Source organism: Osmerus mordax, chromosome 28, assembly GCF_038355195.1.
Source record: "Osmerus mordax isolate fOsmMor3 chromosome 28, fOsmMor3.pri, whole genome shotgun sequence".
NCBI lineage: Eukaryota > Metazoa > Chordata > Actinopteri > Osmeriformes > Osmeridae > Osmerus > Osmerus mordax.
This window is the reverse complement of record NC_090077.1, coordinates 3,372,220-3,398,517: the sequence shown is the minus strand read 5'-3', so window position 1 is coordinate 3,398,517 and position 26,298 is coordinate 3,372,220. Positions and strand designations below refer to the sequence as shown.

Genomic DNA, 26,298 nt, shown 5'->3' with positions numbered 1-26,298 from the left:
TTTCAAGATTGCCCAGCGAAGCCCTGTCTGTAGGGGCTGTTGCAGTTTCCTGCCTACAAAGGAAATGTCAGCGCAGAGAGAATAACAGGGAAAACAAATTTGCCTGAGCGACAAGACGTGAACCTGAAAAGGAAAATAAGGAATGACTCAACCATACCCTAAATTCATCGCTTCACCTCTTATCAATCGTGTTACTAATTGACACGCCTGGGTACAGACCAAGCCATGCATTCACCTTCTTTTATAAAAAAACTAAACTTATATGTATTTAAAAAGCAGAAGAGAGAGAGAGAGAGAGAGAGAGAGAGAGAGAGAGAGAGAGAGAGAGAGAGAGAGAGAGAGAGAGAGAGAGAGAGAGAGAGAGAGAGAGACCGGGCTTCATTTACCAAAGCTAATTAGTGGGGGAGGAATGCATAGGATAAAGCCTCTACTGGATATAAGGAAGGGTGAATGGAAGACTTCTAAAGCCCGCTGAGATTACCATTTAAATGGTATGGGGTTGGAAGCCTCCGGAGCGTAGGGGGAGCCACACTGTACAGAGACAATGGGGTCGCAGGGCTCTCGCCTCCGGATTACATTTTAACTATTTCTCCTCGCGATTAACATTTTGACATCCTCCACACACCCGGGTGGTTATCGACCGACGTGATCGAGCAAAAAGCATTCTCAGGCTACTTTTCAGAGGTAACAGTCAGAAGACGGGGGCCTGAGATTGAGACGCGTTACGCTGCCGAGTGAAATCCTGTCAAGTGTCGTATGAAAATGACAACAACGGGTGAATGTTCCGGATCTAATGAGTCAGTGGGAAGTGACTGGAGCCAGGCTGATTAAAGGGGGCTCTTTAGGGCTGAGGGGAAAAGCCTGAGCATGACTGAGCGGAGGAGAGGATCAGGAGAGAATCAGCTCGAGGTCAAAATCAAGAGATAAGCCTCCGAGTGGAAGAGAGACGCTAAGTCTGCAAGAAGGGAGGACCCGACTACCTATGGATCCATCTTAAACTGCTATCTTCCTTTGAGCCCAGATAGCTGCGAGGGGGGTGGACTGCCACAAAGCATGCACAAGATCACATCAGTTCAACTATGGATCCTGTCTCCCACAAAAGGCCATTTGTCTATCTTCCTGAGCACATGTGGTGATTTAAAGAATGCATTAAAACCATATATTTCATTGACCATCCCATGTGAAATGCCCGACTTCCTTCAATGAGAAAAACACAATGACTGTCAGTTTCCTTAATTCACACCCGGCAGAGGCTTATTTGTTAAATTTATCACCCTCTCTTTCAAGTGCATGGCCACCATATAAACCGCCAGCTTCACACCTTTACACACTTGATCTCAATGTCTCACGTCATACTCGGGCCCCCCTCCTCTCCACCCCCCCCCCCCCCCCCCCCCCCCCCGCGCGGCAACGGCGGTCCAGTATCTGAAACTGGTTGGTTCCGTCTCCGGTTCTGGTAAGGAAAACACCCCCCTCCCCCAGCACTTCCTGGATCATGTGACAGGGGTGATAAATCCCAGTGACGGGACATGTGGGAGAGCTGTAAAAAATCAGGCTTTTGCTTCATCTTGAACTCCACCCCTCTCTACGGCCGGGGTCTTGAGACCTCAACCCCTCCCTCACCCCTCCCTCACCCCTCACTCACCCCTCACTCACCGCACCCTCACCCAGCCCTCCCCCCGGGCCCATTAAAGCTTGCATTGTTTCAAAGGGGTCAGACTGGGTTTCATTTCAAACTTTTAAACGCAACCAGGAAATGCAACTCAAGCATTCTTAAACCTGGGTCAATGGAGTTGACAAACACTGCTCCTGTTTCGACGTCATTCTAAACATGGCTGTTGCAACATTCTTGCAATTTTCCAAGCAATGTAAGCAAGATACACTTTTTCTTTTTTACTTTCAAGTCCACTGTTTTACGTTTAGACTAGTGTAGTACTATAGAGTAGTATATTAAGGAAATGATGCCGCAAATAAGATAGAATGTTGCTCCTTCTGTCAATTTGTTTGTGAAAAGACTCTTTTGTTTAAACACAGTTTTTTTTCCTTCTTCATGTCCCTGGGAGCTGAGAATCATGCAAAAATCTTCCTTTTGTCCAATCCCCAGTCACACAAAGGTTGGCGTATAGATTGAAGCAGCCTTTGAGGGTGTGACAGAGGGACAAGGCTACTGAAGGGAATTTTACTCAAGGAGGTTTTGTCTTGTGTTTCCATCACAATCATGCCCAGCTGAGAGAGAGCGGGGGTAGCATGAATCTGCTGTACTTTTCCGTTGCAAACACCCCTCCTCCCTCCCTCCCTCCCTCCCTCCCTCCCTCCCTCCCTCTTTCTTTATCTGTGTTCCTTGCTCCTCTACCTGAGGCTAGCCTTCATTTTCTCTCTATAGTGTGCTGCATGCATGTTCACAAAAAGCCCTTGCCTCGCTCTTAGAAGCTAATGGATGGTGAAGTCCACCACAGGACCTCTGCTCCCACACACAGCCGCCATGCTGTTTAGACTCCTTCTTACTATGGGGTTATGTTAATCTTTTAACCTCCATAAAGTTGTAGATTTCCTCCACAGTCATCACAATGGTAGCCTGTTGACACTGCTGACTGGATAAAACATAGTCTCTGGGTTGTGTACTGAGATCTGAACAGGGATTACAGGCTGTGTCATTAGCATTGGTTAATTACACTGGCCAATACCAGTGTTAATATTGTGCAAATTAACACTGTATCAAGCAGGACGGTGTTAGATTGATGGGAATCATCATATTGTCTTATCAGTTCAATTGTTTCTTTTACTAACTTGCAATTTACCATCTATCTAATGTTGTTACACTGAGAAATCTACAACTATTTGGTCAAAAAATAAAATTTACAGAAAAACAATCCACCACAAAAGTATTGTGTTCAGAATTACTAAACTCACTAATTGCTTTGTACACTGCCTCTTCTCTGTCATTTTAAAATAGTGAATTCTTCGGGGAATACCATTGATTTTCCTGATGTATACATCTAAGGCTACATTTTAACAGGTCTTTGATCTTAATATTGGAATTTCATCAATCTTTATTGACATTTCAGGGTGTTTCTCTGCTGTTAAGCCTCTAGGTAAATCAGCTGTCCTCGCTACAGCTGGAGAGGGGGCAGATTAGTATTACTCATTCAAATATCTGTAGAAAAAACTACCCCCAGTCTTCTGAACGATCATTATTTTAAAGCTAAACGGTGTATTAATGGGACCATGTTCTTGCTTTTGCGTAAAAAAATGTAGTAAATCCCAGGTCAAAGCTTTAGCCAACACAAATGTTCATCCACCATAGCTTTATTTTCAAACATAAGCGTACTGGCAAAATGCCAATGAAGCAGTTTGATACTCGGCTAGTTAATGTCAAGCTTAAACAGTCAGCACAACCTGATATGAACCACATGGTGGATTTTAACAACACGGGCGCTTGTAATACTGGGCCGTATAAAAGCCCTGTTAAATGAATGTGAGTTTTCCTCTGAATTAGAGGGGGCTCTCCCAGAACTATGCTCACACAGACTCCAACTGTTCCTTAGGGCCTCAGTTTCCTGCAATGCTGTAAAAGACAGAAACAAGCCCTCGACATTCTATTCAACATTCTATTCGACCAGAATTCTCTGAGAGAACATTTGGGAGGATTGCGTGAGATTCTCTACTCTCTTAAATTATTATCTTCTTGCCTGTTGAACAATGTGACGAATGCTCCTTCACACCATCTAATCAAGTCGTTTTCGGGATAAAGATTTTCCGATAATGATGTGCACACGTCACTGACATCTCCTCTATGCGTCTAATCAAACAGTGACTCAGGACAACCACGAACCTGAGGCAACACTGTCGAAATCCAGGAGCTGATGGCATCATCCTTTGTTCATAAGGGGTATCAGATGGTGTTTGTATGTGTTAGATTCAAAGTGTTGAGTCTGTTTGCTGGGGGATGGGCGTAGTAGGCAGTTGAAACAACACTTCCCTCGAAAACAAAGGTTGGGCACGTCACAGACTTCATGGTTTGGTCTGTGAAGGACATCAGTGCTTCTTTTTCGTTTCTGCAAAATCAGTGATAATAAGGAGGGCTTTGGCGTGGGCTATTTATAGCTTGCATTTCAGAGTGCCCTGGTCCCTGACCTCCCCCGTTATTGATCTTCACATAGCTTCTATCCCCCTACCCCCCGCATCACACACACAGCCACACACACACAGGGGAGAAGAGAAAGGAATTTCAGTTCAAAGAAGACCTTGTAACAAGTGACGTGGTGAGCTGAGCGACAAGCAGAGAGAGGCAGCCCTGGTCGCCCTTACATGATGAAAGACAGAGTCGAATTAACCCTTTCTCGGCTCGAGCAGGAACATCCTGGAATACTCTGGTTGTTTACCGGGGATTAGAACTGGGGGAGGGGCGCTCACAGTGCAGCCTGCTTCCTTCACGTACACTAACCACTCTTAACGGTTGCCAGAGAGACATTTTCCGTTTTCACTGTCGCTGGCTTCGCCCCGCATATTTTAAGGTAAAAACTAATTATCGGCTCGGCCCTTGAAGATAGGCCCGGCATTGTAAGGGGAAAAGACAGGTTGAAATAATGTATGTGACTCAAACCATTTGGGGTTTTGCACAAAGAATAAAATAAATACAAAAAACTTGCTCCTGAATGATGAAAACATCACAGGCCCAAAACCTCCCAGATCCAAAATAGATGTAAAAACGCAACCGTTCCAGGACACCACACTGAGACATGCGTAACTAAACTGATTCCAAGCACACAAAAGATCACCCAATCCTCAGAATGAGGAACACACAACTTGAGGGAAGACTTGTTAATTCCTTCGATCACCAAACGATTTAATTATTTATGCCGCTAAATGATTAGTCACTGAATGAACCCTGGGCGGCATGTCCATATTGTGACAAGCACCAGTAACCATGGAGATCTTTTCTGTTGGACCTTGTTGTCTTCTGTTTCAGCTTTAACCCTGGGTGTGGAGATAACGTTGCTCCTAGCTAGGCCCAGTAGAGTTAACACTGCCCAGTGGACTAATCCTAACATCATATAAACATTGCTGACGGTGTACAAAGCCTTTTTCCAGATGGTCCACTGAGGCACATACCAGAGATCAATACGTATGGGACAACACTCTGAGATGTAGGGCAACACTGAGCTATCTATACAGATATCTATACAGATATCTATAGATCATCGACACCACAACTGCACTTTCACAAAAACCTTCACCAGCAAATACACAAATATACATTCTAGGATAATACTGAATCTGTGATTGGGTATGTTTAATTCTGGGTGCTGTAGCTGATATGAGATACTGGTGTACTACATGAGCAATCTACAGAATCCTCTAAAACATGCCAATAATTAAATAAATTCCTGTTGCAGAATCAACTTGGGGGAAATATTTCACAACCAGTGAAATAACAAGGCTGAACCATTATAACTGAAAATAAAACTAAGATCACAATTATCTTAATCCAAGTAAATATCCACAATCAAAATGTAGAACGGTGAAAATGTAAATCAAGAATGTATATTCACTTCCTTAGACAACCCAACAGTGCTCTCTCATTTACACATAATTAGGCTTAGTTAAAGTATGGGGGCCATTAAGCCAATAGACCCAACCCCTTTCACTCTCCCATCCTCCCTTACCTTCCCATGGATCCATTTCATGCTTCTTCCAGTTTGCCTGCTCTCCATTCAAGCAATGGATACCGTTAAAGAAAACCCATAGGACAAGGCAGGCACAGTCTCATGATCTCTCTGTCTCTCTCTCTCTCTCTCCTGATACAACCTCCTCGCTTGGCAGCCTGTGTCTATCTGCACGTAGGCTAAGCTAATACTACTGGTCACTTTACAGCCCGGTCACATGACCAGAGAGTTCATGCCCTAGGGTCACTGCTTGGCTTAAGGTCCAATGACGGCAAGGGGTTATTTGGGTGGAACTGATAGCCCTATTTTCTCTGTATTGGAACAATGCTCCCTGGACCCAAATTGGCCTCCCCTCCTTCTCCCTGCCTCTGGCTCTTTCTGGAAGAGGACCAAAGTGCATGTCCAAACATAAACACAGGTTTAGACTGACAAAACACACTGACATTAACTAATTGAGTGACTCAGTCAGTGGACACATCAAGAATTAACCAACCCAAGGCAGGAATCTAAGGAATGTACGAGTCCAAATACAGTCAATTCGAAGAAAAAATAATAATTAGTAAAACCAAATCAGCCATTTAGACTTTAGGGAAACACCCCAGTCATTTTCTGACAAAATACAGTCTTGTCTTACCATCCAGTGGAGTTTCTTCCTTCATTCCTTCCAGAGGGTTCTCTAGGTAGCCATGTTGAAAGTCCAGTGTTGCCTTAGTGGACTTTACATTGTCTGCTGAACTGGAGATCCAGTAACACCTTACTATCCTAATACACTCAACCCTCTTCCCCAAGGGACCACACCACTACTAGACTCACTTTGTCCTGTCCAGCCAGGACCCTCCCAGCCCAGCCTCCAGGGCTCCACCCTACCCACACCACTTGTTCAGTCTCTCACCGCCCCCAGCCCCCGATTCACCTCCAACCGTCCGTCCCCCCTCCCTCCCTCCCCGATTTGAATGCTAATGACACACCCTAGTAAGTCACACATAAGAGGCTTTTCACATTCAAATGCCACTGGCGAGATAGAGAGGTACAGGTGGAAGAAACCGAGACGGGAGGAATCGAGATTTTGTGCGAGTGGAAGTGGGGTGTTTCTGGTGAGCACGATCGAGTCCCATCCGAAGGGGCGGTAATACCAGCGAACGCCCTTGTGTGAATCCTGCCCTGATCAAACTGTGGTGCTGAAATCCACAAGTCTCATCGTTTCCTAGATTACTGGACACTAAAACCCTCCTCTTAAGAGTCTCAAACCATATGCCACGGTGTCAAAGGCAAGGTCTAGGATAGGCCATGCTCAGGCTTTTAATCTCCAGTCTGTGCGCAGCGCTCGGTCCAAACGCTCACGCTTCAGAACAGCATGGCTTGCCTGGATGAAAAATCACATTATTTCCCGCTTAGCTAATCATGCAAACTGTTGCCTTCTCTGATGTTCCTCCACTCCGCCTAAGAAACGATCTGACTAGTGTAATACAGTAAAACCCATTTAATTCCATCTTCATCAGATTTTCCCTGTGTTGGCGCTTTGGGTCTGAAAGGCATAACCTCATGTCATCAATGCTAATAGGAAATCTAAAAGGGAAAGGGGGGGGGGGCATGGGAACCGACCATGAGTCACCCTTGACCTTAGCACCTTTTCCCCCTATGCACACGGCGCCGAAAAACAAAAGCATAATCAGCCACGTTGGCTTTAACCTTGAAGTCAGAGGAAAACAGGATAATGGCGAGAGCTGATTGGTTGCCGCTGCCGCATGACGAGGGACGTCATTCCAGGTGCTGTGGAAGGCTCCCTCTGGGCAGAGGTCAGGTAGAGGCTATCTCTCCACGTCTCAAGGAGGTCTCCAGGCTTGTTAGAAACGCGTACTGGTCCTCTCAATCTAAACTGCCTCTGGTTTAAGCAGTTCCAGTATGTGGTGATAGTGGAGATATATGACCCAGGCTCTCCGCCCCAAAAAGGACACAAGCGTGACTCAGATGCCTCTTGGATCCATGGGAAGCATTTCACTTTTTTTCACAACTCAGTCAGGAAAAATGTATTAAGAAAAAATATATGTCACCGACATATTTTTAAGGTCCCTTTTTTAAGTAAGGTCACATTTTGTGACCTTACTTCACCACTGACCCCAAGACAACCTAGTACACAAAGGCTGGGAAAACAATGGCAATCATGTTAAAGTTGTTGGCTGTAATGCAAATTTGATCTATTGTCAATTTGAGAGAGCTTTTTGTGTGTTGTTTTTGCATTTCCCTAAACATTACAAAGGGGAGTCTTTTGTTCACCCCCCTTCCTCCACACACACACACACACACACATGCCCACCAAACACACACACACACACACACACCCACCCCCACCCAACACACACACACACACACACACACCCTTCCAGTGTAGGATGCCTCTGAGGTAATGAAAAGCCTGTATGACCGGAACAGTCAACCACACTTGTTTTTCTTAATCTCTTGTATCTCTCTGTCTATCTCTCAATCACTCCCTCACATACACACACACACACATACCAAAATACACATATTAAACCCTCAGCAAAAAAATGTTTTTAGTTCAAACAAAGGCCCTCAAGACAACTCCAATCACTAAAGGCAAAAAACGGATCCACTTCCACAAACAGAAAAAACCTGAAGCATATCAAAGCAGTGTCTTACAACAGAACGATGACAATGATACAATGATAGGCACAGAGACAGATAATGGGTGTCAAGCCAAGTCTGACCTCGGTGGAGTCACGTCCACCCATAAAGATTAGATTTACAACAAACCAGATTACATTCCCAAGATGCATTTTGTTTTTGGCCGCCAATTGATCAATCAGGTTGAACCCCCCCCCCTCCCCCCTTTCACGTCCTTTTTACCTCAGAGGGCAAATAAAACTCCAGTGAGCTGCCCAGTGTCCTGTTAATGAGCACTATCCCCTCCACCCTCCACTCGCTCTGAGCATCTTCACTGTTCATTCATCAGCCGCTTAGCTGACACACTAATGACAACCTGATGGGTTTTCTGTGTTTGTGCGTAGGTTTGCGTTTGTGTGCGCGTGTTGACTCCATTTGGTGCAAGTTATATCTCATTTCAACTGCTGTCGTGAGCCACACAAACATCCTGCAGGGTCCATATGGTCGTTAGTCAGAGATGGTCGAAGTTTAGGTAGGCGAAACTCGCTAATTATTCATCACTGTAATTCTATCCGACGCAGGTAACGCCAAAGGGGCTTTAGGTAAGTGACGGATCGAACCATTCATCTAAGCAATTATTTTCATGTACGTTGCTGCTCCCACTGTAAATATATATATAGTAAATTGATCTTATTATAGGTGTTCATTTCAAATACTGGAGGATATTATTAATAGGTGTCAGTGACAAGGCCTCACCCATAGTGATTTAATCATGTTATACATGTATAGTGGTTTTGTTGCCATTTCTATGGTGTGAACTTTTCATTGCAGGTACCGGAATTCAACACAGGGGGCGCCAAGTCATCAGTGTGGCAGTTGAGGTTAAGAGGGTTTGCCACCAGAGGGAGACAACATACAAACCTCTGAGGCTTGCAACAGATTTTTTCCAGGGACTGAAAGGCAGAAAACTCCAACATGAACCAACTTGCTCTTTCCCAAACCCAGACTCTACTGTTCTACAGTTCCATAGATCTCCTACAAAACAGCCCAGCCGAGAAGAGAGATATTTAATGACGGGGTATTAAAACCAACTCCAAAGAAACAATGTTTAAGGTGTTAATCCAGGATTTACCGCAAAAACCTGAGATCAAACAATACACACTGGCAGCTTGTTTGACAGGGGAAGATAGTTGTCTTCTTGTGGAAATATGGATTTACATTCACCTCACTCTTAGATAAGCCGTATGTTAACAAAGCCATGTTTTAGAAACTGAAAGAAGCGCTATTTTCTGTCCTTTTAGGATGAATTCATTAGCATTTCTACAAAAGATCATTAGGATCTATATGGTGTAAAAATGGGTTGCGCCAGAACTGAAAGCAAGCATCTGGGCCGTTTGGTTTTTAGGGTTGAGAGTGTGTGTGTGTTTGTGTCTGTGCGGTTGCGCTCTTGTGTGTGTGTGTTAAAAGATGAGACACTGAGACTGTTTTCCTCTCCGAGCCCTAGTCATAATGACAGGTTTGTGTGACAGTGGGGCGCAGCAGGCTGTCTCCTACTCAGTCTCCTACTCCTCCTTCAGAGCGAGAGCTGCAGCAGGCTGAATGGGTTTTCGGAGCCGGCCAAATTACAGTGGGATCCTCCCTGGCTTCCACAGCCTTGTTCTCCCTCCTGCGCCCCCTCGCTCTCTCGCTTTCTCTCCTTCCCCCCCCCCCTCCCCCCTCCTCTCGTTAGGCCATCCGTCCGTTAAAAGTCCATCCTTATGCCCGCTCCGTGTTCCATTTCCGGCTCTAACATTGCCCCAGGTGGGCCACGGGATGACCCTGTTCACCCCTTCCCAGAATGTTCAGAACCCTGCCCGAGGAGCAGACCAGAGGACTCCCCTCCAAGGCTCCTCTCACTGTCACATCACACACGCCGCACATACAGCCACTCGGGATTGGAGTGATAACCCTGCGATGAAGGAGGCAAGAAAGATTGCCTCAAGAGAATCAAAGGCCATATACCTCTTTTAATCCTTCCTTTCAGTCCGACCAGGGTGAGTTCCTGACTTGGGGGTCGTCTTAATGGCACCTATACAATATCCATAATACCCCATATAGAGGAGAAAACGGATGAGATCCCTACGTATCTTCTTCCTTCCCCCATACAGCTCATCCCCGCCTTCCATATCTTACTCATCCCTGCTTTGTCCATATCGAGCTCATCCCCTGTCTCCCTGTCTCCCATGCCCAGCATCCCCCCTGCTCTCCCCTTTCCCTACCCCCCCGCCAGCCCTCGCCAACCCCCTCTATCTCTTCTCGCACCCCCCCACCCCACTCCTCCCCTCCCCTCTCATCCTCTCTCCTCCTTTTTCGTCCGGCCCTCCTCTTCTTGCTCCAGAACTGTCAGATGGCATTAGTTCCTTTCACGCTCATCGCCTGTAGGAATAACAGCCGTGAACCTTGCCGAACAGCGCCATTCTCCTGCTCCAGTTAGCTCTCCTCTCGGCCCAGGCTGTCGTGCAAATACCAACATTATTCATGTCGTGGCCGTTACTTACACAACATGCCCCTGGTAAAGGGCAAAGTTAAGAAGACACAATCGGAAGAGGAGAAGGTCAGTGTGTTGATTTCGAAGACACTATCTGTTGTGTAATCAGCTCTTGTATCTCTTATTATCAGGGGCCTAGCTGTAGAGCCCAGCGCCGAGCTCTGATTTTAAGGAGGGTTCTCGTTTATGAAGCTAACAATAGCTGTGGGGACGAGCTAATCGTCCATGTTCAGCGTAGCACTTCTTATCACCGTGAACATCCCTGCCCCCCCGGGGGGTAAAACCCCAGGTGCGATTTGAAAAGCTCGCCGTGACCAGCGGAGGAGCGCAGGGCGTACACGACGACGGAATATCGGTCCCCGCAGTCCGCGGAACACGGGAGCGAGAGTGAAAATGTCTGAAGAGTCGTTCCGAACTCTTTAACACTTCCACAGTGTCGTCCCTGACGCAGGGTCATAATTACACACCATGGGGAGGATCATAACTACGCTCAGTCTAATTACCAGTTTGACAACCAATTCCAGATACACAAGTATATAATCATAAATATGAGTATAGTATAATTTCTCATCAGTCACTGGTTCTCAAGCCTGCAGTGGAAGGCTTAGGCTAATAATCACAGCAGACTAATCCTGGCTAGGATGGAAGCCATGCTGGCCCACTAATCACAGGAGTGATAACCACGCGTCATCCAATCACAGTCCGAAATGGGCAATATGTTTCATGTGACGGGGAGATGGAGTGATGGAGCGGAGGGCTGCGCGGGGCTCGCTATCGCAGCCACCATCTCCGTTTGGGCTCCCAGTTGGCCTTTCCTTAAGCAAGTGTCACAGTGATTCCAGGCGTGTTAGTACAGTATGTATAAGCCTGTGCATATTAAGTGAGAGGGGGGCGGGCGGGCGAGCTCCGGTGTGACTGTGAGCCCCGTAGAGCCCTGTGATTTAGCTTTGAAATGACAGACCTGCCTCTCATTGGGCTACGGGTGGAGAGCTAATGACATGCTGCGCAGGCTAACGTGACTATTAGCCCACTCCAGGCAGCAGGAACTGACAGAAACACAATTCTGTCATTACACCCTATGGAGACCTCTAATCAAAGGGGGTGGGAGGGTGGGTGGGTGGGAGGGAGGGGGGGTTTTGAGGATTGGCTGGTCTGACTGGTTTGAGCACCTCCCCCCCCTCCTCCACAGCACATTGGGCAGGAAGTGGTGATGCAGGCACACCCCTCGCCCCCCCCCCCCCCCCCCCCGAGAGCAGGTCGACGCAGGCATCCCAGGCACATTCCTCGGCACGCGTGAGCCAGGAATGCAAGCGGCCTCCACGCTAGCTCGTCATCCAGCCAGGTCCCGGATCACTGTGATAATCACACACCGCCATATTCACAGGCCGCATACCGAGCCGTCTAAGGGGAGGGGGGGAGGGGAGGGGGATCCACAGACCAGGGACAGACACCTGGCCTGGCCTAACCCGCCCGTGTCCCCACTGAGGAAGCAGTTGAACAGGAAAAGGTCTGCAGGATCATGTTGACAGACAAACACCACGTGAGCGGTAAACAAGAGACACATGTTCATGTTAGTCACCCAGGTTACTCTCATTGTTTCCATCTGGAATAACAAGAAGAAGAGGAAGAAAAAAAAAAAGATGCTTTTGCAATAACATTCCCGACGCATTCGGCAACATAAATTCAGGGCGCAGATTCGCAACGTTGTTCCTCGTGTTCATTTAGCGAGGCGTTGAAAGGCTCTTTACATCCCCAGTTCACTGGTCGTCGTTGCCGCGCCGACCACTTGGTCAGACGTGCTGGGGCGTGTTTGGCCTCTCAGTCCAGGTATGCGTGCACTCAGAACACACAGGCCTGCTACACGTCCTAATACTGTACAACCAGAAGTACTGCAGAGCAAATATTTTTAAAAGTTATATTTACACCCTTGTACCATCCTACACAAATAATATGATTTATCCCGACATAACATGTCTTAGAGCTGAAGAATACAGGGGCATTAAACGCTTCTACACTGCAAAACAGTACGTTTATGGAAAACAATAAACAAGGTAAAAACAAACCCGTGTCTATAATAATCAAGTATGAAATAAATGGACGTTAATCAGGGGTATAAAGGGCAGTGTGCATACATATAAATAATTTTGAGTCACAGTGACCTGGCTTATGAATTCCGCTTGACCACATAAATCATTAGCGCCATCTAAAGCCCCCCCCCCACCACCACCCCACCCCCCCCCCCTCCTCCTCCCCCGCCACCGTAGTCAGCAGTCAAGAGAAGCACTACTGACTGCCTTACTGGGCACAAATAGTGACATCACCGGAACGCAGCGAAAAACAAACTAGGCCACAGCTGTTCAGCTCTGTGGGCTACGAATTAGACTCAATGTGTCACAAGGCATCAGATCAGGCGAGAGGACTATGGAGATGAGCACGGGAGCCCGTCTCCGGCGGACTGGGCCCTCGTTCTCTCTGCCCGTGTCACTTCATGCTTGTTGGGCTCGTTCAGCTTTCTCCCCTCAGTGAGAGACACTGATTTTATGCTAATCTGCACAAGACGAGGGGGGAATAAGGGGACGGAGGAAGTATTGAGTGGAATGGATGAATTATGGAAGCGCGTGAATTATAAATGGCCCTGTTCACCCAGACGAGAGGAGGATGAGAGGGGGAGGATGACGGAAGTGGAGCGACTTGGGACACGAGAGATCTGCCACATAGAAATAATACCCAAGTTACCACATCTATTTCCATTTATCACAGCATCGATTCATTATTATGAGGACCCCTTTGGGATTGTTAGCATTGCTAAGCAGTAGCTCTTAGTCCGTACCGGCTGAAGAGCCTTTCCATGGGAAATTCCCAAAGGTTCAATTTCAGGAAAATGACAACACCAGGATTTCAGACGCGCAACGCTTGGTAAAAACTTCTACGGTTCGGAAACTCTCGGCGTGAAACCTCTCCCTTACTCTCATCTGAGCAGACAAAGACTCCTGAACTCGGAGTGAAAGAATATGTACGAAAGTCAAGAGGACCAGGGGAGTACAAGGTCAGAGAGAGACAGGGAGGGACTTGAGGAAAGGAAAAAAGGGGGGGGGGGTGTGGGGGTGTGGTGAGAAAAGGGAGTGCCCCCCCCAAAGAGATTTTTCTTAGACCCCCACTTAGTGACTAGAGGACTAAAAATACCCCACTCATGTTCAGAAGGCTGGCTTTCCCAAACCAGCTCAATAATTCACAAGCAACACAGGGGGCAGGATTTCAGTAACCCAGCAGAGTACTGTACAATCGCAAAGAGAGACTGCAAACACAGCACATTGTGGCCAAAAGGATCATTACTGCCAGAAGAAAAAAAGAAGTCATTTTCATGTCACTGGGCAAGCCTCTGAACTCCACCACATCATAGCCCGTGATTCAAGTGTCAAAGGGGAACCTAGTTTTACAAAATACACCCTCTCAACCAAACTTGAAAACACTGGAATCCACAGTTCTTCAAAAGGCCTTAGCCACCAACTATTTGATGTATCAGGCATCCACCGAGCATCGCGACAGAACCAGTGGTAACCGATGTGCTTAAGTGATCACTCACATGTTAAATTCAGTTATCTTCCCTGTCATTGCGCTCACCATCTGGGTGTTTGGAGGGCTGAGCAGGAAGGGATGTGAGCCGGAGGGGAAGGCACATGGGGTCATCACCCTGACAGAGACCCGAGGCCTTACCCCCCAGATGGGGCGGGCGTGTTCAGACAGCCCCCCCCTCCCCAGCCCCACACTGTTTGTATTTGGTCTGGGAGACGCCGCACACCCACACCGCCCTGCAACCGGATCTGAGGGCCGGCCGGCCCCGTCACTCCTCACCCTGGTCCTGGGGGACATCCTGTCCGGCGGGGCCCCGCGAGGCACGGAGGGGATGCTCGGTCCCCCTGACCACTGGCCCCCCCACCCCCCACGAGCACACCAGGCCTGAGGGTACGCGCCCCCCCCCCCCATTCTGACACCCAACCCCGGAGCCTCCGAGGGAACTAACTTGGGGGAACGAAAGAGTGAAGTTCAAAGAGGTGAGGAGGGACACACCGACACAGGAGATCAAAGAGGCGCACCACCTCCATGACCACCCCTGCAATCTGAGACCCGCTGACCACGCAGGGCTGATCACACCCCCTCCAGCCCCCCAGGACTAGCCCTGTTCCCTTACCCCTCCAGCCCCCCAGAACTAGCCCTGTTCTCTTACCCCTCCAGCCCCCCAGGACTAGCCCTGTTCCCTTACCCCTCCAGCCCCCCAGAACTAGCCCTGTTCTCTTACCCCTCCAGCCCCCCAGGACTAGCCTTGTTCCCCTACCCCTCCAGCCCCCCAGGACTAGCCCTGTTCCCTTACCCCTCCAGCCCCCCAGGACTAGCCTTGTTCCCCTACCCCTCCAGCCCCCCAGGACTAGCCCTGTTCCCTTACCCCTCCAGCCCCCCAGGACTAGCCCTGTTCCCCTACCCCTCCAGCCCCCCAGAACTAGCCCTGTTCTCTTACCCCTCCAGCCCCCTATCTGCAAACATTCTCCTGAGAGCAAATAAAGATATGGCATTGGACGCTGGAAGAATGTTGCATTATCTTATACAAACACCAATATTTGTAGTTGATTCAGGCTAAAAGAAAGGCATTGAATTGTATCTTCGTCTGACATTTGGACATCCATTCATAACGTCCTTTGTCTATATTATTTTGTCATCTGTGGACTTACTATAAAACTCACATGACTGACACCACTGAAATGAGGAAAATATTTACAGAGAGCAGTGCAGAGGGTTGCATCTTAATGCTCACATGAGGGCTTTAATGCTGGCGCATTCATAACCCATGCTTCTTATCAGAGCTCTCTCAAACACTTGATGGAATTTGCCATTGCACAATGGACGGAAAAATACACTTCAAAGGCAAGAAGCATCTAATCTTCTCAAGTCTCCACACTGCGCCTTGGCTATGATAATAAGATCCTGCCTTTCCAGCCTTCTGGAGGATCTACACCGAGGACGAAGAGTTTCATCTCTTTCTGTTTCTCTCCCTCTCTTTTTCCCTCTCTCCCCGCTGTCTCTCACTCTTTCACACACACTCACGATGGCATGGGGGGGGGGTTTGCTGCAGTCTGAAAGCATCTCTGCAACTGCAGTGCTGCATAACTGTGGAACCCATCCCACTCTTATGTAAAAGCCCTATTTTGCAGCTGCACACATACACACACACACACACACAGTGTATATGCACAGCACAGTGACCTAGTTTTCCTGTTGCCCAAGAAGAGCCGGCATGACTCCCCGAGATCAGGCTCAGGACCGCCTGCGTTCAGGGGAGGGCCAGAGACGCAGAGCACAGCAGCTCACCGTCAGCACCTCCGCACACATTACTACTGTACTTGATCCTGCGGGGGGGGGGGCATTCATAGCCTCACATCAAAGGAAACCCACTCGCTAGCACAACACGCGTGCACGAGGTCTGTCCGTTACAGAGAGGTGAGACCGAGAGAGGTGAGACAGGGAGAGAGGCAAGACCGAGACAGAGGTGAGACCGAGAGAGGGGTGAGATAGGGAGAGATGGGTGAGACAGGGAGAGAGGTGAGACAGGGAGAGAGGGGTGAGACAGGGAGAGAGGGGTGAGACAGGAAGAGAGGTGAGACCGAGAGAGGGGTGAGACAGGGAGGTGAGACAAGCAAGTACAGGCTCCGCGCGTGTTATGTAAAGACGCGTGTATGAGTGACCACAGAGACGAGCCTTAAGGGTCCAGGTCTGTGTTTAGACTGGTGGAGGGCAGGTCGAGGACAGACCTGTCATCAGAGACATAGCTGCAGGATGTGCTTAGACCTCCCCCCTGGCCCTCCTCCCTCCATCCTTCCACCCCTCCATCCCTCCACCCACAATTAAGTCATTATACGCGGGAGTCTATGAGTGGTAAAGACATACACAGCACCACTTTATTCAAGAAAGTTACCCAGCTTAAACTCGACTTTCGGCGTTATCTCTGGATGCTGATATCCAAACCAGCCTCATCTCCAGCTTTACAACAGAGACGGGGACTGGGAAGACAGGAGCTCTCCACCGCTCATGCATCTGGGAGTTTAGACTGGAATCTCAGGCACGGCGTACGTCCACTTAAGAACAGATTTTCCCCGCACTCGCTGGCCAGGGAGAAATCCTCCGTCTGCCAATGCTCTCTCCTCTATCCCCTCCTCTCGTGGGCTCCTCTTATCACATCGTTAGACATTTCCACCTGTCTTTAATAGACCCCCGTCCATTCATTCAGGCGGGAAGCGTGCCCAAAACAAAAGGCGATGCCCCCACCCCCTCCGGTGTAGCGCGGTGCGCGGAACCCAGTGATGTTATCCAGGTCACAGTGATCTAATCAGGTGTGAATGAAAGCACTTGGCAGCCCTCCCGGACTCACTCTGTCGTCATCACTGGGGGAAGGAGGGGAGGCTGGTGGAGGGAGGAGAGGCTGGGGGAGGGAGGGGAGGCTGGGGGAGGGAGGGGAGGCTGGGGGAGGGAGGGGAGGCTGGGGGAGGGAGGGGAGGCTGGGGGAGGGAGGGGAGGCTGGGGGAGGGAGGAGAGGCTGGGGGAGGGAGGGGAGGCTGGGGGAGGGAGGGGAGGCTGGGGGAGGGAGGGGAGGCTGGGGGAGGGAGGAGAGGCTGGGGGAGGGAGGGGAGGCTGGGGGAGGGAGGAGAGGGGGAAGGAGACGCACAAAAACATACACCCACACAAAGGGAGGGGGGGGGTGCAGCGCATCATAAGACTAGACATGAGCCATTCAGTCTCTGTGGGATACCAAAGTCTAGCCTGCTTGCAGGGGGGCTATGATTATGAATATATACCTCCCAATCTTGTTTAAATGTGATGTATTTTAGCTTATTGGATTTAAACCATTGGAATCTATCATTATTGTGCAAGCGTGCAAGTTCAAGTTTCAGGAAGTCCTCTAAGGCATATAATTGTCAGACTGTTCTATTCGATCAAATTCACAAGCGATTTCCTTCATATGTGCTCAATATCCCCGAGCAGTTCACTTCTGTGTTCTGCATAGCTGGCATTGCTTCTGAGAAAAACTCAGAGAATGGTTTATTTTTTATTTTTTTCACCAGCAGTCCGTCACCCAAATAGTGGCCCCACCCAGGATGGCAACCTTCCAATAGAAAGAGGCTCTGCTTTCAATGGTGGGACAGCTGACCAATCAGACAGCATTAGCCCCTGGCTCTCCAACGCTCAGCCAATGGCTGGCCTTTCTCCTCCACACATGACTAAATGTGCTCCTGTCCATCAACTGGTTCATATATAGTTCATGCAAGAAAATGTGGAGCAGTTCAATAACTTGCATAGCCAAGCTCTTTTGTGTGTGTCTGTGTGTGCGTGTGCCTGTCGATGCGTGTCGCCGGGTGAGAGAAAGGGTTAGGGAGAGAGGGGCTGAAAGAGAAAGGGTGAGAAAGAGAGAGAGAGAGAGAGAGAGAGAGAGAGAAAGAGAGAGAGAGGTGGCGGTGCGAGTGGCAGGCAGAGAGATAGAGGGATTTGTAAGGCACTTGTATTTGCAAACGACTGGCCGAGTTCCCATTGGAAGCAGGCAGGGGATCACACAGAGACGCAGTGTGTCGGAGCGTGTGTGTCTGGTGGAGAGGGAGAGAGAGAGAGAGAGAGAGGGGAGGGAGGGGAGAAAGAGAGAGAGAGAGAAACGAAGAGGCGCCCGTTCCACTCATTTCCCCTCATTTCTACAGCAACTTTCCAGCGTGTGCACTTGAGGGAAGTTACTCCCCGGCTATGGAAGCTTTTGTTTTCTTTCTCTTTTTGTTCCCACGAGCGCGTCCTCCCCCCCCCCCCCCCCCCTTCAGAAAGGGGGGAGATGGAAGAAGAAAACAAATCGCATAATCGTCAGCTGTCCGTTAGGTGAGTATCGTTTTATTTGAAGTCCTTGTTCCCAGCGTCCGTTTCGTTGACTTGCTGTTGTGTAACAGTTCACCTCTGGCCAACTGTGTCAGTCTCTTCAGCATGAAGTCTGCATGCCTCTTTAAATAACACTCACACTCGGAACTTGTTCCACTTGCAACGAGCGGGATGTTACTGTTCTTTTCCTTTTGGTTGTGTGCCCCATTTTCTGAATGAGAATGTCATGTATTCATTTAGCACATACCGCATCTGTCCTTGTCGACCAACTGTGGCAACAAAGATTTGTAGGGAGACTTTTTCAATCTCCTTTTTGAAAGATTCTTTAGATAACGCAACTAGGAAAATGTGTGTAGTGTAGTACATCAGTGTTTGTTGTATGCCGTGTCGTCTTGTGAAGGGGTACGTGCTGGTACAGTTTGTCTACAACAGTGTGTGTGTGTACGAAACAGAGGGTCTGTGTGTGAGAGTTTTGAAAAGGATGTATGTATGAAAGAGAGAGAGAGACAGAGAGATTGTGTGCGGTGGACAAAGTGTGCAAAGTAGCCAAAAGTGTATGTGAGAGAGGAGGAGGAGGGGGGGGGGGGGGGTGTCTTCGTGTGCATGTGTGAGCGTCTGCGAGTGAGCGTCCATTCCTCTGTGTGTGTGTGTGTGTTTTGTAACGCTGGTCTCTGAGAATGCCGGCTGTGCCCAGTAGCAGTGTTTGGCTGGGGAGGAACTGAGCCAGACAGAGGACAAAAGAGAGTCCGGCCCATCCAGACAAGACAGGTCAGCCATTAGAGGCTGGAGGAGAAGACAGGTCAGCCAGCTGCTACAGGGACAGGGGGCGCTGGAGGGCGGGGGGGGACGGGACGCCTGGGGGTTAGAGGTGGCCATGCTTCACTTCGTGACCGGCCTCTCAAAGAGCGAGGCACCTCGTGTCTCCCCCCCCCCCCTCTCCCCTCTCTCCCCTCGCCGACTACTGTCGTGGGACGGTGTGTTTTTAGTGAGCCGGCGTGTATCAAGACGGTGTGAAGTAGTAATGAGAGAGGAGAACACAGCGCAGGAAATGGGAATAGGTTATATGAGCGGTGCTGAAAGAGGAAGGAGAAAGAGAGAACTGTTATTTGCAGAAAGGCTTGTCTGTCTGTGTGTGTGAGTGAGTGAGTGACTGAGTGAGTGTGTGCGCGCGCGTTTTTTTTTCTTTTCTGGCGAGTTGTGTGGGGGTCGGGGAGGTTGGAATGTATTGAGTGACAGGAAACGGCGGCCGTCCCTATCTTTTCTGTCGCGTCTGCGTTTGTCCAAAGCCCTTAATCCACTGCAAAAGCCGTCTGAGAGGGGGACTAGCGACACCAAAAACATCATTCAGATCACAGATGAACAAACCAGCAGAGCCACACTGAAAAACAACCCCCGCTACTACAAAGGCTTATGACAGCCAAAATAACAAAACAGTAAAAACAAACATCTAAAATAATCCCCGCAATGTACGAAAAAAGAAAAAAAAAGATATTAAATCAGTGCCACGAGGAACTGGTAGCAGCTCTGAAAAAGTCTATATATATATATACATCTTTCCAGTGGCATTGTTCAAACCAACCAGGGCTCTGGAGAACGTCAACAGAAGAGAATACTTCAGTGAGCCCGTGTGTGCCACATCCCCGAGACTCCGACTGCCTGAATAGGAGCGAGGCGCTGAAAGGGCCCGAGTACACGTCGTCCTGAGAGATGCCTTAACATGTAGAGTCTTGTTGCTCTGATACACATCTCAGTGTAGCCACCAGGGACATCTGACTACCAGAAGACAAACTCAATAACCCCCTTTAAGAAAGCACGAGAGCGAGAGGGGCTCAATTTGAGCCCACCGATGAACAGGAATTCGGTCTAAAAAACTAGTTAGCTTCACATCACTAACTTGTTAGCTGATAATAAATCAAATGCGGGGGGGGGGGGGGACATAAAACTTGTTGAACTTTTGAAAATCAGAGTCTCTGTGCTTTGGGTGAGTGATTCAGAAACAGTGACAGAAAGAGAGATAGAGAGATAGAGAGAGAGAGACCAAGAGAAAAAGAGGGGGAGGCTTGTGTAACGTGGCCTCTGGCCCCCCGAGCCTGCCCTGTGCGGGGTCTGGACTTTGCTCCCTGGCTGGGGAGCTGCTCCCTGCTCCCTCCCCTCCTCTCCTCTCTACCTGAATTTGAATAGAAACCAGACAGAGATTCCCCCTCTCTGTCACCACTCCCCGCGCTGGACAATGAGGATTTGTTAGCGCTCAGCCGCGAGCCTGCTGACACAATGCCTATAGCCGCGCAGCCTTAGCCCTGCCCCAGCCTAGCCCTGCAGAGAGCACACAGCACAGAGCAGAGAGCAGAGTGGGGCAGGGCGGCAGCAGGGGGGCTGCGGGGGGGCTGCGGGGGTGGGATTAGCAGACAAGAGCTCAGGGTAGGGGGATGGGGGTTGAAATAGACAGGAAATTACTGCCTTTGATGAGGCAACAGCAGATTCGCACTGGCTAAACGGGCTGCGGTGGCTCCTACAGGGCCCCTTGCAGCACCGTAAAAACCTGCTGGAGCAGAAAATGTCACAACACTTCAAGGCCCAGTGTGTCACCTCCTCACGGCAATGATGGGGCTGTTAAGACCTTACGCAGGTGCTGGCCAAACACTCGCAAAATGGCTTCAGAGCATTCCTCTCTCGCCCACATCGTGTTAGCCTCAAGTCCGGGCCGACCCATTTCTCCTCAGCGGAGAGCATAATGCTGGGAGGCAGCACACTCCAGGGTCAAATTTAGAAATTCTGCATAAACATTTTCCAACCCATGAGAGCGTGGAAATGTCTGCAACCAATGTGGCCATTACATCAAAGCAACAAGAGCAGAGATGATAAGATACATATAGCGGTATAATCAGAATTCTGCATGCTTTCAACGAACAGCAATTTGTCCCATTAAGTGTAACGGAAACCAACTGCCTACTTTCCCCGTTTCCCTAAAAGAATATCTTGCCTTGAGACAAATTTGATCGGAAGGAACACGATGCTCGACAACCAATTATTACCATCCTCCATTTTATAGAGGTTCTGTCACGGTTTCACTAGGGACCCGAACTAAAAGAAAAAAAAAGACTTTATGACTATATCTGAGTACAGTGAACGACACAGGAACAGGACCTAATGTATTCCACGGCGCGCGCTCGGGCTCGCGTGGCCCCCGTGCCCTGTGGTGAAACAGAGTGGGTAATGTGTGTTTGTGTGCTCACTGAATATCAGGGTCGATTAGAGAGCCCCGTCTGGCAGCGCTGGAGCAGATTAGACAGGAGCAGCAGATCCAGGCCGCAGGCTGGTCATCTGCCTCTCTGACCCACATCGCTCTGATGTACACGTCACTTCCCATTACCCTGACAATCAGAGCCCACATCAGCTGAGCGCATGGCCCCCATGTGCGTACCCTCCCCGCGGGCGAGCCCGCTCTCCTCCCCCACCGCTGCCCTCAGAATGTGGGCATGACTGCACTAGAACCAGGCTGGACCTCGACGAGGGCTCGCTTCCCCCCGCGTCTCCGGTCCAGGCCCGCTCCGTGGGTTCCTTCCCCCCCCCCGCGCTAGGTCCGAGCGTGTGCGCGTTGGAGGCCTGGAGCGTCGGCCCCTGCAGCTGTCTGCCAGAGCCAGGTCTGTGATAATTGGCAGCTCCGGAGTGAAAAGCAGGCTCAGCAACAGATAAGGGCCTGTGTGGAAAAGCTCTATAATCAGCGTGGATTAGCAGACGATAAATCATGGGGTTCACACAAGTATGCTGTCAGTGCTGTGAGAGAGAGAGAGAGGGAGGGAACGAGAGAGAGAGAGAGAGAGAGAGAGAGAGAGAGAGAGAGAGAGAGAGAGAGAGAGAGAGAGAGAGAGAGAGAGAGAGAGAGAGAGAGAGAGAGAGAGAGAGAGAGAGAGAGAAATAGACTGAAAAAGAGAGAGAGGGCAGGGGGGGTAGAGGTGTGAAAGAGTGTGGAGAAGAGACCGGAAATTTCCCAAATAAAAATACAATATTGCTGTCTCCCAGGTCAGTGATGAGGTAAGATGAAGAGAGAGAGGGAGAGAGACGGTAGGGAGGGAGGGAGAGAGGGATGGAGTGCGAGAAATGAAAAGGGGAGAGAAATTAAAGGCTCTGCCAACACTCCCAGCTAATACAATCTTCTGCCTGTCAGATTACCTTCTTTAATCCAGAAAGGTTTAACGCCTCTTAGAAACGTGAAAGAAGACATGAGTTCAGTCGAGATTTCCTGAGCCAGGGAGGAGGGAAAAAAACTGCCTGAGAGGAAGGTTTCATCTCTGAGCAACTCTAAATCACAGCTCCCAACTCCGCTGCACTGGCTCGCGGAAACACCTGGACCCATGTCCTCACTAATGCCTGCCTCTCAACTCATCACCTCAGTACCACGTCCATCATCATCAGCATGAACGTCGCCGGCAACATTAGCATGAGCGATGTTTACGGACTGAGTGTGTTGTATGTGATTTATAGAGGGGGCCCTGAGACTGAACTCAGAGTATAGGGACTTTCGACAGAAACGCGTACAGCCTCCCCTTCGGTTGGTTCCCGTCCTACACGGAGGCACCGTTTCCGCCGAGGGACTTGGCGCGGCTGCCGGTAACTGCCATACGGCAGCGCGGCGCAGGGAGCAGAGGAAAGGTCGATCTAAATTCAGGTCTTTCCCATGCTGGCTCACCCCACTGGGTCCCACTGATAACGGAAATATGAAATCAGCACTGCTGCTGCTGCCTGTGCCCCCCCCCCCCCCCCTCCCTCCACCCCTCCCTCGACCCCCCACACCCCCCTGATCCTGTGCTATTTCTAAATCTCTCCATATGAGACATCTCTCCTTTGCTCCCCCTGCGGAGGAGAGAGGGTGGGGGTTGGGGGGATAAAGGAGGGGGGGGTGGGGGTTATGGGGTGCAGTGATGGCGGCCCACTGCATGCCTTATTTATTGTGATCCGGAGTGCAGCGAGTGCAAACACTCAGCATAGGAGGAGGGCTAATCCCTGGGGCTGAGATGATGCCATGACTGCACTGCGTCTACAAGGGAGATTAAACGCTGGATTATGCGCCATAAACAAGGGTTGTATAACCTTTTGTTTGAGTTGGCGAGGAGGACATATTCATATTTGTATATGGATAAATATTTCGGTTGGGTCTTAATGACTTAATTTAATGAGGCCTTTCAACAACAAAAAACTGTACTGAACATTTCGTTGTAAGGATATCAAAGTGGGGAGATAGTTTGGAAGGATATTGTTGTGAGTAGTCCCAATGCTAGTGTTTAAAACGGCCTGTGGGTTTGACCTATAGAGGAGACCGTTTGAGACAAATGTGACAGAAGCAGACACCACAGAAATGTCACGGCTAAATCCTACAGACACCCTCAAAAGGTTCCAACTCTTTTTAGTCAGCTTTCACGACTCAGCCGCGAAAAAAGAGACGGAGAATGAATATTCATCGGCGTAAACACTTCTGACTGAAATGAGTGACATATTCTGAACCCGTGTCCTGAACTTGTAAGTAGATCACTCCTCCAGAGCCAGCCTGCCATGACAGACCGAGTCCAGAGAATCTCCCCGGGTTCAAAGGTACACAGGGAACGGAATAAACGAGAGCTCAGCCGAGGTCCACAAAGAGAGAAGGAATCTGTGAGATTAAACCCCAGTCAATCAATGCCACCAAATAGATCATTCTACTCAAAGTTCTCCCGGAATTCTGCAATGGAGGTATTAGGAGAGAGAGAAAGAGCCAGATTGAGAGAGAGAATAAATCCTGTCATATAGACTAAACCTTTAGTAAGGTCTGACTTAGCTGAGAGTGCCATCTCTCATCTCACACTCTTACGCCGGGCCCTTCACTGACCCAGGTGAGTGAGGTAGAGTCTCTCCCACCTGGCACAATGGAGTCAGCTAGCGGCGTTACCGTGGCGGCATTCTGGCGTTGGAGATGACAAACGACTCTGGCACGTTCCGCGATCGTTGGAAACCAAATCCCACCCCGAGCGCTGGCAGTGCCGTGACCGTGGCACGTGGAGGAGGAAGCTGTCTGGAGAGGCCGGCTGGCTGGCTGGCCGAGCGGGCCCTGGCTCTCAGCCTGGGAGAGCTCTCCCAGCGGAGGAGGAGGCCCTCTCCGAGAGGCCCCGAGGTGGTCCACCTGAGCCCTTGTCACACTCCGCAGCACGGCATATGTTGCTTCTTCAAACATCGGCTCCGCGTGCCACGACTCGACGCTGCCCTGCGTGCCACGTGCCTTAAAGTTCCGACAGGGTATCGAACAACTTCGCCGAACGAGTGGCAATCTCATTAAAAGCTAGTTATTTTTGCCAATGTTATCATGTCACAGCAGTCTGATTTGACATTAAGCTTCGGATCTGACTGACATCGTAATTATGGAACATTTGTTGAGTTGGATTGAGCTTGCTCACAAAACTGACAGCTAGAAATTATTTACGTCATGATATCCTAACTATTTACATCTCAAATAATTGATTTGAGATGAAGCGAGACCATCACAGTGTGTGCTGTAATAGAAGAGTGTGTGTGTCTGTGTGACGTGAGCATGTGTTCAGAGACTCCCAGCAAAGTATTTTCGACTTGGCATCCTGACCACGTTTTGGAGTGTCAGGTTAAGTGCGGGGCGTTGTGTGTGAGAGGACCCTCGTTCACATTCCAACCGTCACGAGATACGGCAACACATCAACCTTTATACTCGTTCCAAGTCGATCACGGCAAAATCACCAGCTTTATTTTTCTCCTCTCCCGATGGATTCTCATGATGGCACCTCTCACAGACGGGTCTGCCTCGGCTTCTCGGTGCCAGCGAGGCACGGCGTGCCTGTTTATGGACTGTGGCAGCCTGACGTCAACAGTCAGACAGTACACTGTGTGCCTTCTCATTGTCTGACCTCTGGAATGTGCTAACGGTGCAGGGTTCACACTGGTTTAGTGACAGACTCGCATTCTGCTCCGGGTCGCTCGTCTCCAAGCCAGTCTCGCTCGCACGCATTCTTCCCTCGCGGTTTGCGACTGAGTCGCAACACTTGTCACGTACACAAAAGTGAATACTCCCAAATGTGGAGAGTGAAAAAGTATAAGTATTTAATATTCTCCAAGTATTCAGACTATGTGTGTTAATACGATGGCTTCCTGAGAATTATGAGTACTATGGCTTCCTGCGAATTAGGAGCAGAGAGGAGGAAGAGGATCCATTCGAGAGAGAGAGAGAGAGAGAGAGAGAGAGAGAGAGAGAGAGAGAGAGAGAGAGAGAGAGAGAGAGAGAGAGAGAGAGAGAGAGAGAGAGAGAGAGAGAGATTCTAGAATGAAAAGGCCCTGTGTGTTTGGGGCAGGGAGCCAAAGTGAACAAGGGCCAAAACAAGAAAACCAGTGACCCTCAAGTCGAGGGTAATCATAGAGACCGGGACCCAATCTGACCAGGCTGGAAAAACTAAAGGGTGTTTACCTGGAGCGGAAAAGCGAGAGGATCACCATATTTAGAGAGAGAGAAAAGTCAACAAATTATAGGAATTCAACTGCCATGAGTGTGAGCGACATGACAGCAGAGTTCTGCCGTAAGGGAGAAGCGAATCT

The 26,298-nt window shown here is 49.4% G+C and overlaps 1 protein-coding gene across 2 annotated transcripts in view; it reads right to left on the bottom strand.

Annotated features, from left to right (window-relative positions):
• The window catches only part of nr6a1a (nuclear receptor subfamily 6, group A, member 1a), a 45,244-nt gene that overhangs the window by 6,091 nt on the left and 12,855 nt on the right, over positions 1 to 26,298 (bottom strand). The window contains exon 3 of one of the 2 annotated variants that reach the window (XM_067231212.1): positions 12,395 to 12,418. In XM_067231212.1, coding sequence (XP_067087313.1) covers positions 12,395 to 12,418 — 24 coding nt within the window. Of the gene's footprint in view, positions 1 to 5,666; positions 5,683 to 12,394; positions 12,419 to 26,298 lie in introns of those variants that run through there. The other variant, XM_067231214.1, reaches the window with a different exon arrangement.